The 19117-nt window shown below is 41.6% G+C and overlaps 1 protein-coding gene and 1 pseudogene across 3 annotated transcripts; one reads left to right on the forward strand and one right to left on the reverse strand.

Moving 5' to 3' along the window:
• The first annotated feature begins 9010 nt into the window (after nucleotides 1–9010).
• On the forward strand, nucleotides 9011–15176 carry Cops7a (COP9 signalosome subunit 7A). Of its 3 annotated transcripts, none has more exons than XM_046424187.2 (8): nucleotides 9011–9165; nucleotides 9613–9818; nucleotides 11965–12040; nucleotides 12273–12361; nucleotides 13246–13448; nucleotides 13749–13854; nucleotides 14010–14161; nucleotides 14319–15176. In XM_046424187.2, exons 2-8 carry the CDS (start codon nucleotides 9657–9659, stop codon nucleotides 14356–14358), a joined length of 828 nt encoding a protein of 275 aa, XP_046280143.1. In that variant the 5' UTR covers nucleotides 9011–9165; nucleotides 9613–9656; the 3' UTR covers nucleotides 14359–15176. The 3 variants fall into 3 exon arrangements, with proteins under 3 accessions (XP_046280143.1, XP_046280144.1, XP_046280145.1); XM_046424188.2 differs by having other exon boundaries at nucleotides 9034–9276; XM_046424189.2 differs by lacking the exon at nucleotides 9011–9165 and adding an exon at nucleotides 9286–9342.
• Nucleotides 15177–17415: 2239 nt separating this feature from the next.
• On the reverse strand, nucleotides 17416–18008 carry LOC124079018 (ribosomal protein eL22-like; annotated as a pseudogene).
• Between the last annotated feature and the right edge of the window lie 1109 nt (nucleotides 18009–19117).

Raw genomic sequence — 19117 nt, forward strand, 5'->3', positions numbered from 1 at the left:
AGTTCAAAGCCTGCCTCAGCAATTTAGCCAGACCCTGTCTCAAAATAAGAAGGGATGGGGATATGGTTCAGTGGTTAAGTGCCCCTGGGTTCAATCCCTGTTATCAAAAAGAACAAACGAAAAAAAAACATTGTTTTTTGGTACCAGGGATTGAACCCACAGCACTTAATTTGTAAGTAGAAAAACAGATTTCTTAGCACCCAAAAGGCACCACATCCCCAGCCCTTTATATATATACATATATATATATATATATATATATATATATATTTTTTTTTTTTTTTTTTTTTTTTGAGACAGGGTCTAAATTGCTTAGGACCTTGTTAAGTTACTGAAGTTGGCCTCAAACTTGTGATATTCCTGAGTTGCTGGGATTACAGGCATGTAACTGATGTTTAGTTTTATGTTTTTCTTATAAATATCCGATTGTCACAGCATCAATGAAATATGTGTCATTTCTCTTTTGTTGAAAAGTGAAAATTCTATCATAAATCAAGTGTCATATATGTGTGAATCTGTTTTGGGACTCTGGATTATGTTGCAGTATTATCTGTGCCAATACGATACAGTTTTGTTTGTTTTGCTTTGCTTTTGGTGCTGTAATTGAATGCTGGTCCTCTTGCATACTACCACTGAGCTACAACCCTAATACTCTATATGATCTTAATTATTATGGTCTTCTAATTATGAATAGATATCTGATAAAGTGAGTCTTTCCACCTTATTCCTTTTCAAAAGGCTATTCTTGGTCTTTTGAATTTCCATGTAATTTTGAAATGTCTGTGTGTCAATTCCATATGCTTACTAAAAAGTTTGTTGAGGTTTTGATTAGAATTGTACTGAATCAATAAATCATTTTAGGGATAATTGACTTCTTTATGGTTTTGAGTCTTCTAGTCTATAAACATGATCTATCTCTGCATTTATGTTAGGTCTTCAGTGACTCAGTAAATTATAATTTACTTCATACAGAATTTATACATGTTTTGTTATATTTATACCTCAGTATTTGATATTTTTCACACTTCTCAAGTGATAATTATTTTTAAATTATATTTTGGAATTATATTTTGAATTATTCCTCTAGACTTGAAATAGAGTGGTTGCCTAGCATGCAGAACACCCTGGGTTTCATCTCCAGCACTGAAAAAATAAAAATTAAAAACTATATACACACACATATTTATATTTCTTATTTTTTGTTGCCTTATATGTTGATTTTTGCAAATTTTTCTAATGACTTTATTAAACTCTAATAATTTGTTTGTAGATTCTTTAAAATTTTCTCTATGCTTTTGTTTTCCCAGTACTGAGGATTGAACCCAGGGTTTGCACATGCTAGGCAAGTGCTCTACCACTAAGCTACATCCCCAACCCTATGATATCATATTTTCTACACATGGTCACAGCTTTTACTTCTTTTTACAAAGTATTTTGTTCTGTGGGTACATCTTCTTGCTTTGGCTAGGATCCCAATTCTCCTAATGGAGACCTTTATTTTTCTTTCCACTTTCCCCTCTTCTTTTCCCATTTCTATTCCTTTCTCTTCTTTCTCACATCTGCTCCTTCTTTCTCTTTGTTCTTAAAAATCTTTTTTTTCCCAATTTGCCGCAGTCTGGCTGGGCACAAATGCCGCAGTCTGGCTGGGCACACAATCACGAGCCACCACACAGCTTGTAGATTCAAACAGCAACTCTTTATTCCCGAACTCACACCAGCCGTCTACAATCACGTTCTGGGGAAATCCACGTTCTCTTCCCAAATCCACGTTCTCTGCCCAAATCCACCTCCACTGGGCTTCTATCTCCAAAATATATTGTCTGAATCCCGTGAGAACTCAAGGGGAAATCAGGCAGCAGGATACGCCCTATTCCCAGCAGGAATAATCTTAAACCTTAAACCTGGAACCTAAACTGGGAACGCCCTAAACACAATTATCTTAAAACCGGGAACACCCTAATCTGCCTTGGTCCTTGAGCAAGGTCACTTACATTCAATGTCACTGCAACATGTCAGCAACATGGGGTACGCTGGCAAGGAAATTGTCATACCTACTTGGCTAATGGCTCCCAGCATCTCCCCCCTTCTGATTAATTAAACAACAAGCAATGTGGCTTAAGGACCGTGCCTGGTAGGTTGTCCAATTCAACATATGGTTCTTACCCGTCATCGGAAAACTGACCTTTAGGCGTCAGCCTCCTGTCTTAGGTTGATACCACTGCAATTGAATCATACCCGTCACTGACTACCGGTCCAGCATACAGCCATACTTGTGGATAGGTCTATGCACCAGTGGGGGGGTGAGGTTCTTTGCCTCACCTCTGTTGGCCCCCAAATTTGGCCTTGGTGCCAGTGGGGGAGTGAGGTTAATGTGGCTTATGGACCGTGCCTGGTAGGTTGTCCAATTCAACATATGGTTCTTACCCGTCATCGGAAAACTGACCTTTAGGCGTCAGCCTCCTGTCTTAGGTTGATACCACTGCAATTGGATCATACCCGTCACTGACTACCGGTCCAGCATACGCCATTGGCCCCCAAATTTTAGACCATCACTAGCAGAAGGGAGGAGGATACAGAAATGCCACGACACCAAGCCAATTGACGGCTCCTTGGGAAAAATTGCATCACTGGTGACACCATCAGCAAAGATATGCCAGCACTACCACAATTAACATGGGGTGCGCTGGCAAGGAAATAAAAATTGCATCACTGGTTAATCACTGTCGCAGATGTAAGAATGGCCAAGCTGGAGTTCTGGATATCGGCTGTTATGGATTTGAGTCAAATCATCTTCTTTTCGATCTGTAGAAATTGTTTTAGTTAATCTCTCTGGAATCCAAATCGGCTGCTGTTCTCCCTGTAGAAACACACAAACAAAACCCTGACTCCAGACAATCACTGGGTCAGGACCTTTCCATTGTCCTGTTAGAATATCTTTCCAAAGTACCTTAGGCTTATGTACATTTTTTGGATACATATGTCTTTCCACAGCACTAAGCCCTTATGAATCCAAATTTAAAAAGTTTAGTGTAAAAAGGGTTATTTTAAGTTTATCTTTGGGGCATATATACCCCTTAAAGATCATCTTCTAGTTTTCCTTTAAGGTTAGTACATTCACCCTTAGTTGCTTTTTTTTCCTCCTAGTTTTTTTTCTTCCTATTTTGTGGGTTTAAAATTCTTGTCTTCCTACATTTTTTAATCTTTCTACATCTTGTTTATCTTTTTCTTTTTAACTTTCTATACTTCTGTCTTTAAAGTTTTTCACTTTAAATTTTTAATCTTCTTTATCTAAATATCTTTTATCCTATTATCTTCCAATTTTTTTAAAGTAATGCCTTTAAGATTAAGCTTCTTTCCTCCATCATGAAGGCATTTTAACCACCTTTAATTTAACCTTTTAAAGTCTTTTAATTATCATCTATACTGTACTTTTAAATGTACTTTTTCACCACCTACAACTTCACTCTTTTAAACGAGGCTTAGATTCTGTTTAAATCGCTTTAATGTTAGTTTACATGGCTGCCCTTCAACCAAAGGCCTTTTTTTTTTAACTCCATTGAGAAGCTTTGTCTCAATCTGTCATGTACAAATCTTTTTTTTATTTCTTCTTTTCTCAAGCTTTTAAAGTAAGTCTAGTTTCCTCAAAATTTTTTTAAATGGCATTTTACAACTTTTTACTTTACCACACAGAGATTATCTCATCTAAAAACATTTTTTTCCTTTAACCTTTTATATTAAAATATATTTCCACATCTTGAATCTTTTTCTATCTTTTTTAACCGTTAACCCTTTTTATAAATTCACATTTTGAGACAACTCTTATAAAATTTCTGATTTGGACAAATTACTCCACTTTAATAAGATGAAAGACTTTCATGTTTTTTATGATACTATAATACTATAATTGAAACCCAACTGAAAATTTTTCTACTCTTTGTATATAAATTACACATGATAGAATCTTAACTCTTAGTAACCTTGTTTTAGCAAAGACACAGACACAAAGCAATATTAAACATTTTTCCATTTACCAATTTATGAAAACACACATAATGTTTAAATATATTACCTTATGGGACTTAATAAGTAAAGAGTACTTGATTTCATATTTAGTGGTTGATATTTTAACACTTTAGCTTTGTAAATTAATCAGATGTCTGTAAAAACCAAGATCTTAGACAAATGTAGTAAACAGAACTAGCCATCTCTTTCTTGTTGAGGAAAAATTCTTCTACAGGATACCATGATGGTCCCATTGATATACTTAATAATTTGTCTTTAAAAAGCCATGGGCTACATTTTTGTATTGTATCAACATATGCCCTAATTGTTCTTGGTCTCACTGGGGTGCCTCCTTCCTCTAACAATTTCTTTTGCTCGGAGGCCAATAACTTCAAACCTTGAGTCAACCATTTTCCCCAGTTTGCCTGAGAAAGTTCTAGGAACAGGCAACTTGAAATAAAAACAAAATATATCAAAACGAGAACACATTGTTTTTTGAATTGGTCACCCATTCTTTCTCTCTTCCTCAAGGGTGAGAAATTTCACTTACCTCTAAGCTTCAGAAGTTCCCCGTACGGGCCACCAAATGCCAATGTCTGGCTGGGCACACAATCACGAGCCACCACACAGCTTGTAGATTCAAACAGCAACTCTTTATTCCCGAACTCACACCAGCCGTCTACAATCACGTTCTGGGGAAATCCACGTTCTCTTCCCAAATCCACGTTCTCTGCCCAAATCCACCTCCACTGGGCTTCTATCTCCAAAATATATTGTCTGAATCCCGTGAGAACTCAAGGGGAAATCAGGCAGCAGGATACGCCCTATTCCCAGCAGGAATAATCTTAAACCTTAAACCTGGAACCTAAACTGGGAACGCCCTAAACACGATTATCTTAAAACCGGGAACACCCTAATCTGCCTTGGTCCTTGAGCAAGGTCACTTACATTCAATGTCACTGCAACATGTCAGCAACATGGGGTACGCTGGCAAGGAAATTGTCATACCTACTTGGCTAATGGCTCCCAGCACCAATTCATTTCCTTCCCTTTCTTTCTTCAAAATCTGTTTTTCTACTTACAAATTTTTTCTCATGTCCCCCTCTAATTCCTCTTTGTTATAGAACCATAAATCATCAAAGCCAGACTTGACTTTACATTTAATCTCTCATTTGGTCAATACATAAGAGGAAGTACCACAAGATGGCATAATTTGCTTTAGGGTCACAGCTAGTTTAAGGCAAATCAGTAGTAGGTCCTAGATAATCTATTTCTCCCTCCTCTTTTCTCTTTCCTTTCTTCTTTTTTTTTCTTCTAAACACAGTGTTGGAATCAAATAAACATAAACTTGGATCTCAGTTCTACCACTTATACTGGCGACTTTTGACAAATAATTTAGGGCTGGGAATGTAGCTCAGTGGCAGAGCACTCAGGCTTAAGACCCTGGGTTCAATCCCCAAAAATAAATAATTAAAATTATATACAAAATCATATACAAGAAAATAAGTAAAGTTAAAAGCATTTTAACCTCTGTGATTATTAGTGTCTTCACATGTTAACTGAAATATTAATATGCACCTCAAAATGTTGCTGTAAAGACTGAATAAATAAGCCAGTCCCCAAAAACCAAAGGCTGAATGTTCTCTCTGATATGTGATGCTAACACACAATAAGGAAGGTGGGGAGAATAGAAGTTCATTGGATTAGACAAAGGGGAATACAGGGAGGGGAGGGGGGATGAGGGGGTCGAGAATATGAAAGATGGTAGAATGCAATGGACATAACTTTCCTATGTTCATATATGAATGCACAACCAGCATAACTCCAAATCATGTACAAACACAATAGGAAATTATACTCCATGTATGTATAATATGTCAAAATGCATTCTACTGTCATGTATAACTAAAAAGAACACATTAGAAAAAAGAATTAAATTTAATTTTTATTTTCTCGACCCCCTCATCCCCCCTCCCCTCCCTTTATTCCCCTTTGTCTAATCCAATGAACTTCTATTCTCCCCACCTTCCTTATTGATGTTAAAAAAAAAAAAGACAATAAAAAGTGTATTGTAGGGCTGGGGTTGTGGCTCAGTGTAGAGCCCTTGCCTAGCATGTGTGAGACACTGGGTTTGATTCTTAGCACCACATATAAATAAATGAATAAAATGAAGGTCCATCAACAACTAAAAAAAAGTGTATTGTAAATAAAGCACCTGGCACATAATAGAACCAATATTTTTTTCATTCTTTTTTTTTTTTAAATTGGGGATTGAATCCAGGTGTACTTTACCACTGAGCTATATCCTCAGCCCTTTTAATTTTGAGACAGGGTCTCACTAAATTGCTTAGAGCCTTGCCAGATTGTTGAGGCTGGCCTTGAATTTGTGATATTCCTGTTTCAGCCTCCCAAGTTGCTGGGATTACAGTCATGTACTACTGTGCCAGGTTTCCTCATTCTTTCTTCATGGTTTTCTCTTTCCCTCCTTTTAAAAAATGATAAGTTTGTGCTGGGCACAGTGGCACACACCTACAAACCTCTTCCAGTGTTTGGGAGGCTAAGACAGGAGGATCCCAAGTTCAAGTCCACCCTCAGCAACTTAGTGAGACCCTGTTTCAAAATAAAATATAAAACGGGCTTGGCATATACCTCAGTGGTAAAGCATCCCTGGGTTCAATCCCCAGTACCCCCACAAAACAATAAAATTAATAAAATGGTAAGTTTGGACTCTCAGGTTCCTTCACATTTTGGCTATTATGCCTTTGATTCCTTCTCCTTGTTTTTGGTTTCATTCTCCCATTCACTTCTCTTCTTTCTTTATTTCTTTCCATTCATTGTTTCTGCTTCTTTTCTTTTCTTTCTTTCTTTCTTTTTTTTTTTTTTTTTTTTTGGTATCAGGGATTGAATTCGGGGGCACTCCACCACTGAGCCATATCCCCAGCCCTATTTTGTATTTTATTTAAAGACAGGGTCTCACTGAGTTGCTTAGCACCTCTCTTTTGCCAAGGCTGGCTTTGAACTTGATATCCTCCTGCCTCAGCCTCCCCAGTGGCTGGAATTACAGGCCTGCGCAACCGCGCCCAGCTGTTTCTGTCTATTTTCTATTACAAGCCAAGAGATGTGGACAAAAACCTCTACTTAAAGTCTTTTCAGTCCTACCAGTATTTCAGTCTACTAGTATTATGATTTTCTCTTTTTCCACTTTCTCAACTTCACATCACTTACAAGTTAGTTAACTGCCCTGGGCCTCACTTTGTTTCTGTGGAAAATGGAGATAATTATTAGATTGTTATAAATATGAAATGAATTAAGTAAAGCTTTTAGTTCAGTGCTTAACAGAAAGGCGCTTCCAAGATGTCATTAACCTGGGAGCGGTGGGTGTAACTCAGTGGCAGAGTTCTTAGCACCCAAAAGGCCCTGGCTTTCATCTCTAGCACACTGTCTCTTCCCACTCCACCCCTCCCCCCCAAAAAAAAAAACCCACACAGACTAGCATTAACTTTAATTTGTCCTTCTGCAAGCCTGGTATGAAATAGAAAACATTACATAAGTGTTTTTGTGGTACTGGAGATAAGCCCATAGCTTCACACATGCCAGACAACTGCTATACTACTGAGCTACACCCCAGACCTGTTTTTTGTTTCCTAATTTATTTTTGTATTTGAGGATTGAGCTCAGGGGAGCTTTATCATTGAGCTACATATATTCCCCAGTCCTTTTTTTAATGTAATTTTAAAAATATTTTTTAGTTGTAGTTGGACGGACACAATACCTTTATTTTATTTATTTTTATATGGTGCTGAGGATTCAACCCAGGGCCACGCTCATCCTAGGCGAGCACTCTACTTTGAGCCACAACACTGGCCCCTCTCCAGTCCTTTTTAATTTTGAGTCAGGAGTTTACTAAATTCCTGAGGGTTATTCACCAAGTTCGTAAGCTGGCCTGAGATATTCCATACTCATGAGTCTCTGGGATTACAAGCCTGCATCACCGCGCCTGGCTGTTAGATTTTTTAAAATATTACTGGGCTGGAGGTGTAACTCAGTAGTAGAAATGTTGCCTGGCATGAATGAAGCCCTGGGTTTCCTTCCCTGCACCACAAAACAAAGACAAAAATAAAGTATGGTGAAGTAGATGGGAAAAACCTCGGTTCCAGGTGAATCCCTGGAGTTTTGTAAACTCCAATTTCTAATTTTTTCCCCCTCCCCCAGAAACTAGAACCAAGGTACCATCAGGGTGATGGTGCATGCATGTAAACCTAGTGACTCCAGAGAGTGAGGCAGAAGGATCTCAAGTTCAAAGCCAGCCTCAGCAATTTAAGCACTCAATAACTTAGTGAGACCCTGCCTCAAAATTAAGAATAAAACAAAAAGCACCGTGGATGTAGCTCACTGCTAAGGCACCCCTGGGTTCAATCCCCAGGCAGGGTGGGGGCTACCTACTAAAATCATCATTTAATAAGCACAGTTGTAACCACGAGGTTTCCTGAAGTCATACTGGGGAGGCGATATAGTTGTGAGGATTTAACTGGATAAAATTCTCAATGTCTAACCAAGAGTAAGCATGATAGCTGTTTCTGTTTTACTTTTTAACTTATTTTCTCCTTCTCCTCAAAAGGTGAGTGGCTTAACTACCCAGATGATCTTAGCCGCCGCTAATTTGTATTTCTTCCTCTATCACGTCTCTTCCCCCTTTTTTCCTGCTTCCTCACTCCTTCCACTATAGCTTTCCTCTCCTCCCAAGAACCGCCAGCTGCCGGGATCGCCACATGACTGGTAAGATTAGAGCTGACAGTGAGGCAGCCACTCGCACCGCAGGGGACCGAGGGTTCCTCGGTGACTCTCGCTCTTCCCCCAATAAAGTTTTATTGTAACATAGCGCGGGGTGGGTGGGGGGACGGCACTCGTCTTTCTTCTCCAGCAACCAATCAAGAGAATAGAATGCTCCCATCCCTCCCCAGAGCATCGGCGGTCCGAAGGCGGAAGCGGGTTATGTTCCTCCCGGAACTACGTAGTAAAAGCGGAAGCACTACCGGAACCCGGCCATTGAAATGAGTAGCTAGAGCGACCCTGAGGGGGCGGGTGTCAGGAAAAGCTCGGAACAGCTGCCGGAGGTGACGGAGCAGAAGGCCCACCCGGTGCGCTGGAAGACGAACCTTCCAGGTAGCGGTCCGCAGTCTGGCCCAGGGTTCGGCTAGGGCAGTCGGCGGGTCCCACAGTCCCAGGGCTGCCTCTTTAAGGGAGGAGGTGGAGCCACGTGTAAGGATAGTGCTGGTAAGGTCACGTGGTTAGGGCACGCGTGGAGAGCTGAGAGTGCTTCGTGGTTGGGATGGACACTGTGTGAGACCCCTTACCTGGCTGCAGCCTGTACCTTGATGTTCAGTGGGGTGCACGTGATGGGGCTTGGGATTAGGTTTAGAGGCCGTTAATGGAGGGTGGGCGTGGCAGCCGTGAACTGACTAAGATTTTTAGATCCTAAGTAGATCGTTCCAACTCTTAGTCCTCACTTCAGTAGTAATTTAGCCCCTCTACAATCCGGCTCCTTACCCTTGGGCTTCCTATCCTGCCAGTGTTTAGGAACCTCTAGCTTCACATCCTCTTTCCTTACAGCTCCAGACAACCTGAGCCCAAGGTTCCCACAGCTCAGTACAGCCATGAGTGCGGAGGTGAAAGTGACAGGGCAGAACCAGGAGCAATTTCTGCTCCTGGCCAAGTCGGCCAAAGGGGCAGCGCTGGCCACACTCATCCACCAGGTGCTGGAGGCCCCTGGTGTCTACGTGTTTGGGGAACTGCTGGATATGCCCAATGTTAGAGAGGTGGGTTGCTGGCTTGGGTAACCCACAGGGAAGCTTGGGACAAAAATTTTGACTTAAGAGTGGGCAACCCTGGCACCATTTAGTTGAACAAGGATACTGTGGTGATTAATGGCAACTTGCAAAAATAAACAAGCAGGTAAAGCTCTTTTTCCCTTTGGAGATGAGGAATCTGAAAAATGTAATATTTTTCATTTTTAACAAAGGACCATGTTATCATCCTAGCTTCTGAGGGGCTGAGGCAAGAAGATGATGGTCTTAAGTTCGAGGCCAGCCTGGCCAATTTAGTGAGACTATCACAAAATAAAAATGGCTGGGTCTATAGCTTTAGTGAATGGTAGAGCACCCTTGGTTTCAATTCCCAGTACTGCCCCCACTCAAATGGAAATAACACTATACTTAACCATTATTGTGGGAATCATATAAAATCATGAGAAAGTGTAAAGTTTGGTACAGATGGAAGGATTGAATAGGCCAAATTGACATGCCCTGTTCTCTCCCTCAGTGTAGTGTATGTTAATTCATTTAAAGTAGGCAAAGGAGAAGGAACACAGCAGAGAGAACCATTCACATAGAAGTGGCAAAGTGTAAAGAGTTTCAAGTCAATAGTGGGTGGGTCATGAAGACTTGTGGCATCAGCCCATGTCCTATGATAGTGATATGTGGGTAAGTGGTGAGCCAAGTTTTTGAGGACCTATGGTTGAATCAATGGATTTAGCCTTTTTCTTTTTTTAATTGTAGATGAACACAATATCTTTGTTTTATTTATTTATCTTTTTAATGTGGTGCTGAGGATCGAACCCAGTGCTTCACCCATGCGAGCGTGGCAAGTGCTCAACCACTGAGCTACAACCCTAGCCTGGATTTAGCCTTTTTTGATCACTGTGGTATGGGGAAAACTGTGGTTATCTTTATACCCTGCTTTCATATTCAGTGGAACAAAAGCATATCAATCAAGGTAAAGAAAAAGAAGCACTGTTCTTTTTTCAAAATTTTATTTATTTAATTGTTGATTATAGACCTTTATTTATTTTTTAAAATTTATTCACATGCAGTGCTGAGAATCGAACCCAGTGCCTCACATGCCAGGCGAGTGTGCTACCACTGAGCCACCACCCCAGCCCCAAGAAGCACTTTTTAATTGAGTACCTGTTTAATAATCTGCCAATGATCTGGGAATACCAAAAAAGTGCATGACCCAAGGCTTACCCTTTCAAAGCTTATATTTCAGTTGAAAAGATAAGATGGATGGATATAAATCTGTAAATCCTTACTTAGCAAATATTTATTGAGGGAGTCAGTAACATGAATAGCTCTGCTAAATGCTAGTGGGATACCAGAGACTGGGTCTATAATCTTTTTTTTTTTTTTTTGCAGAGGGGTACTGAGGATTGAACTCAGGGGTACTCAACCACTAAGCTACATCCCTAGCCCTACTTTTTTGTATTTTATTTAGAGACAGGGTCTACACTGAGTTGTTTAGTGCCTCACTTTTTGCTGAGGCTGGCTTTGAACTCAAAATCCTCCTGTCTCAGCCTCTCATGCTGCTGGGATTACAGGTGTACGCCACCATACCCGGTGGATCTATAATCTTGATGAAAGGAAAGATATTCTTAAAGTAAGAACCTTCTGCAGGAATTAATTAAGTGCCAGAATAAGTGATCAGTGATAGGAGGAGAGGATCCTTCTGGTGAGCTGGATCCATGAGATGGGTCTGAAGCAGAGGCCACAAATATAGGTGTCTGTCTAGGCTGAGTCAGGAGCCTGGTGAATTGGAGTACCACAGACTGCCTAAAGATACTTAAATTCAGAAATATTGCATATACTCTGATGGCCAAACAACACAATTTACAGTGCCTGATGTGTGTGTGGTCTGTTAAATTCCAAACAGAACGTTTTCAACACTAAATATAAGGTAGGAATTGGATGGTGGATGGAGGAAGAGAACATTGCTATAATAAAGACCTGGAAGTGGAAGTTAGCCCTTCCTGTAGGAAGATTAATCATTGAGAGGCAGAGAATGCCTCTTGGTGAATTAACATTGATTGAAAAAAATGTGGCCAGAAAATGGAGTTCAAAAATGATAAGGTTGGGAGGGTAATGAGGGAGGCCCTTCTGTCACCTCTTCTCTTCCTTCATATTCTTGCAGCTGGCTGAAAGTGACTTTGCTTCCACATTCCGGCTGCTCACAGTGTTTGCTTATGGAACATATGCCGACTACTTAGGTAACCAAGAGGGATTGGAGCTCTGGAGCAATGAAAATGGGAGAAGGGCAGTTTCTGGAGGGACTTAGAACTTCATAGGATGCTGCACTTAGATCCCCTGGGCATAAAGGTTTGGAGTCATAGCCTAAGCTGGCATGGAAAACGGGGGAAAAATGCAGGAGAAGGGGAGAAGGCCAAAGTTTCCCACAAAACTGAAAGTAGGAATCCATACAACTTTGTCCTTTTTCCCTAGCTGAAGCCAGGAATCTTCCTCCACTCACTGAAGCTCAGAAGAATAAACTTCGACACCTCTCAGTTGTCACCCTGGCTGCTAAAGTCAAGGTGAGTGACAGTCCCCCCAGTCCAAAGCCAGCGAGGTCTAGAGCATCTTTTATGTCCCACCGGGATAGCCCTTGACCAGACTTGCTTTTTCTTGCCCTTCCCTTCCCCTCTGCCAAGGTCTATATCTAAACTTCAATCAACTGAAGTTCTAAGTAAAACATCTTTTGTATTTTTGATTAAAATAGTAATAACTAAGATGCCAATCATGTGTCAGTGAACAAGTGCTTTCCTAACCACTATGTAATTGTTTCATGCCAGCAAAGTCTGATAGCTGGAAGTGGGGCTCTCTTCTAATGAAATTCTGGGCTTCTAGTGTTAGAATAAGCAATATGTAACCCAAAAATATATCTATATTCCTCTTGGGTTGTTTTTGTTAAATATCACCCCTTAACTCCCAATTGTTATTAGACCATTAAGTTGTTTCCTGGTTTTACTGAAAACAGGCTCTTTTGGATGCCTGAAAAGCAGACGGAATATAAATGATAAACAGAATCACTACAGACCTCACCCAGTATCACATACTTGCATCATGACAGGCTGATCTTGGCCAAGGGCTGTGGCATGTCCTGAGCTATGACCAAAGAATGACACCCATTCAGAAGTCACTTTCTCCCTGTGTGGTGTGGGGGATAAAGGTCTTGGGGGAGCATCAGTCTGGTACTTTATTTAAGCCATCCTTCTCATGATGCTGTTTTGAGGTGGGGGGACTTTTATTTAATTTGTTTCAGAACCAGCCTTTTAGAGGAAAGGATTTAGGAATAAGAGTGAAGAGCAGATGGGCCTGGGCAGGGGAAAATAAGAAAAGATTATTTTTGAAAGCCCTTCTCTGCTAAGGAACTTAACAAATTCTGTTCTGACCACCCCGCTCCTACCCTTGGCTCCAGTGCATCCCATATGCAGTGTTGCTAGAAGCCCTTGCTCTGCGTAATGTGCGGCAGCTAGAAGACCTGGTGATTGAGGCTGTATATGCTGATGTGCTTCGCGGCTCACTGGATCAACGCAATCAGCGTCTAGAGGTTGACTACAGCATTGGACGGGACATCCAGCGCCAAGACCTTAGTGCCATTGCCCGAACCCTGCAGGAGTGGTGAGATCTGTATCCTGGTCCTGTCCCTTTTTTTTTTTCTCACTCCAAGAAAGCAAGCAGTGCTTCAAGATGGGAGAGGGTAGGACCTGGGCTGGGCTGTAGAAGTGGAACCTGAGAGGAGGGAGGGAAAGGAGCTCATTCCTCTACAGACTTCTGAAGGAAGGTGTAGAGGGGATCCTGAGAGTAGTAGTTGGGGAAGTCAGAGGGGAGGGAGTGTCTCACTCTTGAGGGATCTTAACTGAGAAGTGAGTCTGATGGTAGCCCTCATCTGAGGCCTCTCATCTCCCCTAACCCCTGCAGGTGTGTGGGCTGTGAAGTTGTGCTGTCAGGTATCGAGGAGCAAGTGAGCCGTGCCAACCAGCACAAGGAACAGCAGCTGGGCCTAAAGCAGCAGATTGAAAGTGAGGTGAGCAGGCAGGAGCAGGATGGATGCAGGCTTCCCCAGTCTGGGCACCTGGCCTGTGCAAGTGCTTTGGACATGGCTGTAGCAGGCAAACAAGATAAGTAGGGGCTGTCAGGTTTTGGAACCTTTTTGCTGTCCCCTTCTTTTCATCTTGATAGGTTGCCAACCTTAAAAAAACCATTAAAGTTACAACAGCAGCAGCTGCTGCAGCCACATCTCAGGACCCCGAGCAACACCTGACTGAACTGAGGGACCCAGCTCCAGGCACCAACCAGCGCCAGCCCAGCAAGAAGGCCTCAAAAGGGAAGGGGTAAGCCAGTGTGGTAGTGGCCCACTTTTACCTGAAGGACCTGGCTGCTGCACTTACTTTAGTCATTTGTGTGGGATGGGGATTTGGGGGAACCTCCAGGGATTAGGGAGATCCCCTGCATCCTCTCTCTTTCTCTCTCTCTCTCCTCCCTTGCCAGGCTCCGAGGGAGTGCCAAGATTTGGTCCAAGTCGAACTGAAGGGATTCATTATTTCTTTCCTGGGGATATGGGGCCCCAGCTGCCTGCCTACCTGCCCCTTAGGAATCCTCAGAGAGCCTTCCTGTGCCCCTGGCCAGCTGATAATCCTAGTTCATGACCTTTCACCTCCTGCACCCCAAAACATAGATTACATCTTTTCTAGGGAAGAAGCCAGTACAGGTCATGTTTTTATTGGTACTTTTTGCTCTACATGATTTTCCCATGTGTTTCATTGTTCCTTCTCCCTGTCATGCTCTCCTCTCTATTTCTTTAATAATTCAGCATCTGTCCCTGTTTATTACTTCTGTCATTGAGTAGGTGGGTAGTCCTGAAGGTTGCTCAGTCTCCAGCATAAGCCTCGGGTGTTCCTTCTACCACCCTTTCCCTGCATGTCAAATACCTGATTCCTACTCCCTACCCGTGCCTATTGGCTAGCATCTGAAGAGTGAGGGCCCTACCAGAATTCTTACCGTGAGAATTCTGGGAGCCAGTCTGCCATTCTGGGAGTGACTGGACACTTTCATTCTAGAGTCCCAGCACACTACAGTTTCCTTTCCCCCATCTTCCCCTTGGATCCTGGGAATGCTGCTGCTTCAGTGATTCTAGAGCCTAAGAAGGACAGCTGTTGAGATGTTGAGAAATGGTTCTTTCTTGGCTCTGACCATCTTGGGAAGCCCAATGGCAATCCTGGAAAGATTTATATCTCCTTTTGGAGTTTGGTGGGGAAGGGAATATAGATTGTATTAAAAAAAAAAAGTATATATGCATATATCTATCTATAACAGAACAGAAATAAATATAAGAAGTCTATCTACAAACATGCCCAGAACTCAATATCTTCTGTTATTGATATTTGTGGATGGGAATGAGACTCATTCCTAGTCTACTCTAAAGCAGAATACTAGAAAATAAAGAGAACCAGATACTATTTGCATAGTCCTAGCCCCACAGCTAAGACACCTAGCTCTTGGGCTTTCACTTTGGATAAGTTACTCCATGTCTCAGCATGTGTTCAGAAGTAATGAATACTTAGTACCAACACATGATAGATACCAGAGATGCAAACTGACCATTGCTGTCCTTGGTCTCAAGAAGCTTCACTTCATCTTGTTTCTTTCCACCTCAGATTTTTTTTTTTTTTTTTGGTGCTGAGGATTGAACCCAGGGCCTTGAGCGTGTGAAGCAAGCGCTCTACCAACTGAGGTATATCCCCAGCCCCACCTCATAGAATTATAAGGGAAAGAGTTGATAGTGCTCTTGAATCTTTGCATTAAAACCAGATAAAAGTACCATGTCTGTTGGACTACTGCCCTCTGTCCAACTTAGCACTTCCCAAGAAGTATGCTGGGAGGATTGGACTCCTCCTGCTATGTGTTCTCTAGAATTAGGAAGCTCTAGTCTGAGGGACAGTTGAGCCCCCACATGCAAAGTGCTTTGTTGTATCTCATGACTTAACACTCAAGGTCACTCCAGGTGAACTGGGTTGCATGAAATAATCACACAGAGACAGAGAAAATACCTTTTTCTTTGGGTCCTGTGACAGCTCTGACCTTAGGGGTCCGTGGGAAAAGAGAGGAGCACATGCTGAACCCTTTTATGGGGAAGAGGCCATTTAAATGAGGCAAGGGATAGGATTACAAGGGAACAGGTGAGTGTAGCTCAATCCCTCTGGGTGCCACCTACTCCTAGGGCCACTCCCAGGACCATACCTGTGATCTTTTAGATTCCCTTGGTGTATCAAGACTTAAAGGTGCATGCATTTGGAGTGGCTCACCACAGTGCTTGACTTCTGCAAGTCCAAGTGGTCTTAATGTTGACTGAGCTGCTTGCCAAAGTTAGTGCTATTCTCTGGAGATTTAGGAGAGAGCATTCTTTATGGGTTCTAAAGCTTTTGTAAGTCATGGAACCAGAAAATGGGAGTGGAATTCTGATTTTTTGATTAAGGTGGACAAGATAAACTTAAGCCTTGAGGGGGCAATGGAGACTTAACAAAACCTATCCAGTGAGCCCCATTTTAGGAGCTTACATTTGTGGCTTCTCAGCTTTGCTATAGACAAACTTGTTGAGCTTGTTACCCCTGAAATAAACTCCTTCCTCCTAGGCCCTCCATTGTGTAGAAGTTGATAGTTTTTGGTGCTTATTTAAACTTGTCCCCAACTACCACCCAAGCCCCAGTTTTTCCTTTGGAACTTAGTATCTCCTTTCCCCCAGAGGCTCCCCCCAGTTAATAGCTGCTTAAATTTCCCACTCCTAGAAATTTCTAGTTCCACACTTCAGTGAATGTCTCTTAAAGTCCAATGTAGAGTGGGCCTCGACTGCCCAGCTTCACATCAAAAGAGGGAGAGAGAACCTTTCACATCTCTAGGGACAGGTAAATATAATTTGTTTTTTATTTACAAAGATAGAGCTCTTGATTACCAAGGCATGGGGAAAGGGCAGCACATTCTTTGGGAAGTAATGAGGGCTCAGTTTTGACCATGAAATTTGGCTCAAGATTTTGGGAATCGATGTGTAACCAAGGTAATTTTTTTGAGATTGGATCTCACTAAATTGCTTAGGGCCTTGCTGAATTGCTGAGGCTGGCCTCAAACATGCACTCCTCTTGTGTCAGCTAGGATTATAGGCATGCATCACTGCACTGGGCTCTTCCTAAGAATTTTATCACTCACTTGCACGCTCATACATGCTGATCCCTACTGCTTAGCAATCTTAGATGATTTTAGGACTGGATGCCATGTTAATAGTAGGAAGAATCAGGCACAGTGGCACACTTCTGTAATCCTGGCAGTTTGGAAGGTGAGCAGAAGAATTATATTTGAGGTTAGCCTCAGCTACTTAACAAAACCCTGTGTCAAAATGTAAAAAAAATTAAAGGAGTTGAGGATATAGCTCAGTTGTAGAGGGCTTGTCTGGCAAGTGTGAGGCCCTGAATTCCATCCCCAGTACAGCAAACAAAACAAAAAAACATTAAAATCTCTGGAGCTAAAAATGACAATTAGATGGGCACACACCTTTATGCACAAAAATGGTAAAATGTGTACTGTGAGTATTTTTTTTTTTTTTTGAGAACAATTTTTTATTCAATGATAGTCCATCTTTAGATGTTTCTTTTTCATATACACTTCATTTGTTTTATTAAAAAGTAAAGCCCTAAAAAGGGAGACCAGTTAGTCCTCAGACTCTAATCCATCTTCATCTTGACTAATCTGGAAATAACAAAGTTCGTAAGTCTCTTTGTCAAATTGCAGCCACACGAAGCCAATCACGAAGATGATTATTCTTAAGGTATTTCTTAGTAAGATATTTCAAATACTGTTTCTCAGAAACAACTGAGATTTTATTCTTTTTTTTTTTTTTTTTTTTTTTTTGGAACTGGGGGTCGAACCCAGGGCTTTGCTAATGCTAAGATTTTATTCTTGAAGCGTTCAATGTGAATAACATTCCCGGGATTTCCAGTTTTCCCATTGACTTTAACCTTCTCCCTCAGAAACTGTTAAAAATATCCAGAATCAAAAATCCCATCTTTTACAGGATGAGTAAGGTCCATATTAAACTTCCAAGTAGTCCTCTTAGGCTTCTTGTCTTCCTGCAGCACCATCTTGACAGCTGGCCGCATGATCAGAGAGCGTTAGCGATTAGAAATTCCTCACTTAGATAGGCATGGCAATGTATACCTATAACCCCAGCTGCTTAGAACACTGAGGCAGGAGGATTCTGAGTCCAAGGCCAGTCTGGACAATGTGACAAGTCCCTGTCTCAAAAAAAAAAAAGGGGGGGGGCTGGAGCTCAGTGGCAGAGCACTTGCTTACCATATGTGAGGCACTGGGTTTGATCCTTAGCACCACATACAAAAATAAGCAAATAAAATAAAGTCATGCTGTCCATCTACAACTACAAAAAAAAAGAAGAAGAAAAAAGTTCCCAGTTTAGATGACTCTTCCAACAGGGATAGATTGAACAGAGTTTACAAGGGCATCTAAGTAGTATATTAGTTATCCATTGCTGTGCAACAAATGACAGTAAAATTAAATGGCTTAAAACATCTCAGCCAGATGTGGTGGCACACACCTATAATCCCAGTGGCTGGGGAGGCTGAGGCTAAAGGATTGCATGTTCAAAGCCAGACTCAGCAATTAAGCAAGGCCCTAAGCAACTTGTCTCAAAAAATAAAAATGGCTGGGGATATGGCGTAGTGTTCAAGTATTCCTGAGTTTAGTCCCTGGTACCAATAACAACAACAACAAAACCCCCAAATTATCTCAGTTTTTATGGGGAGAGAATCTGAGTTGCACTATTTTCTGCCTCAGTGTGTCTCCCAAGGCTATATTCAAGGTGTTAGCTAAGGCCATAATCTTCTCTAGGTTCAGTGGTCATCAGTAAAAATCACTTCTTCGTGGGTGATTGGACTGAAGACCTTATTAGAAGACTAAGGATTGGCCAGAAGTTGCCCAGAAGACAACACTAGCAAGCTGAAGTCATAGTCTTTTGTGACAATCACAGAAGTGACATCCAGTCGCTTTTTACTCAGTAGGCCAGCCTGTACTCAAGGAACATAGATTAGACAGGGTATGACTGTCAGAAGGCAGAAATCATTGAGAGCCATGTTAGAAGTTGTCTGCCACAGGCAGTGTTTCTGTGGACCACCAGCATCAAAATCATTATGGGAGCTTTTGAAAGTAAGCCTTGCAGCCAGTCCTACCCTAGTTCCTATCAAATTAGAATCTCTAGGATGTGAAAGGGAAATGTGCCTTTATACCCT

This window comes from Marmota monax, unplaced genomic scaffold, assembly GCF_021218885.2.
Source record: "Marmota monax isolate L192 unplaced genomic scaffold, Marmota_monax_Labrador192_F-V1.1 WCK01_AAM20220418_F8-fsc00186, whole genome shotgun sequence".
NCBI lineage: Eukaryota > Metazoa > Chordata > Mammalia > Rodentia > Sciuridae > Marmota > Marmota monax.